Here is an 878-nt window from a genome sequence, read left to right on the forward strand (position 1 = left end):
TCCTTGCTGCACAATGTACTCCGGATCGTACAGGGCCGAGTGTCCGGATCCGATAAAAAACCCTCCGCCATGTATCCACACCATCACCGGGAGTAACGCTTTGGGTTTCAAATCCGGCGAGAACACGTTCAGATACAGACAGTCCTCCGACTTGTGTCCAACGCTCGGAAAATCGAACATCTTTTCATCGGCCCAACAGGACGGACCATCGGCGAGACATTCCAGCGGGTCGCTAGCAAACGACACCAGCGGCACCGGAGACTTAAAGCGAAGCTCATTGATCGGTGGCTCTGCGTACGGAATACCTTTGAAGACAAACGAATCGCTCCCATTCGGAAGCGTCCCCTTCTGACCAATGATAGTGCCCGGTTTCAGAGCGATCGTAACTTTGCTTTCAGCCATCGCGAACAAACTGCCTCTCGTTACTGACGCAACGCCGGTTTAGACCGTGTGACCGTGAATGACTTATCTCTCCTTGGACCTGCGGAATGTGGTTCGCTTCATCAGCGTCGTGAACTTCGACTATGATTATTCAAATGAGTTTGATTAGATAATTCACTCGAGTTTGGGAATGATCTGCATCTCTCCGGTGCAGCGCGCTTCTGGATCGTGGTTCAGTGTTTACGAGAATTCGTTGGACGAAAATAGTGGAATGTTTTATGTTGATTCACTTTTTTTACTTCGTTATTACTTATTTTGTCAATAATATATTTTTCCATCCTTTTCTAAAATTATTCCTTTGGCAAATGGACGTTCTGGCTTACTGCATTATTGAAGTGAAGGGTAGTTCAACCGAACCATTGATTGCGCCCTTGAACGGAGTGTTAACCTGGCCATTAGGTACCTGCCATCAGAAAGGGGTTGGCTCCAAAGATTGC

The 878-nt window shown here is 47.6% G+C and overlaps 1 protein-coding gene across 1 annotated transcript; it reads right to left on the reverse strand.

The window, feature by feature from the left end:
- Nucleotides 1-3: 3 nt before the first annotated feature.
- LOC128277183 (para-nitrobenzyl esterase-like) lies at nt 4-427 on the reverse strand (the record flags this gene model as incomplete). The annotated part of the gene is made up of 1 exon (XM_053015624.1): nt 4-427. A coding segment is annotated over exon 1 (399 nt), but the record flags the coding sequence as incomplete, so codon positions are not given.
- Between the last annotated feature and the right edge of the window lie 451 nt (nt 428-878).

Source organism: Anopheles cruzii, unplaced genomic scaffold (genome assembly GCF_943734635.1).
Source record: "Anopheles cruzii unplaced genomic scaffold, idAnoCruzAS_RS32_06 scaffold04391_ctg1, whole genome shotgun sequence".
Classification (NCBI taxonomy): Eukaryota; Metazoa; Arthropoda; class Insecta; order Diptera; family Culicidae; genus Anopheles; species Anopheles cruzii.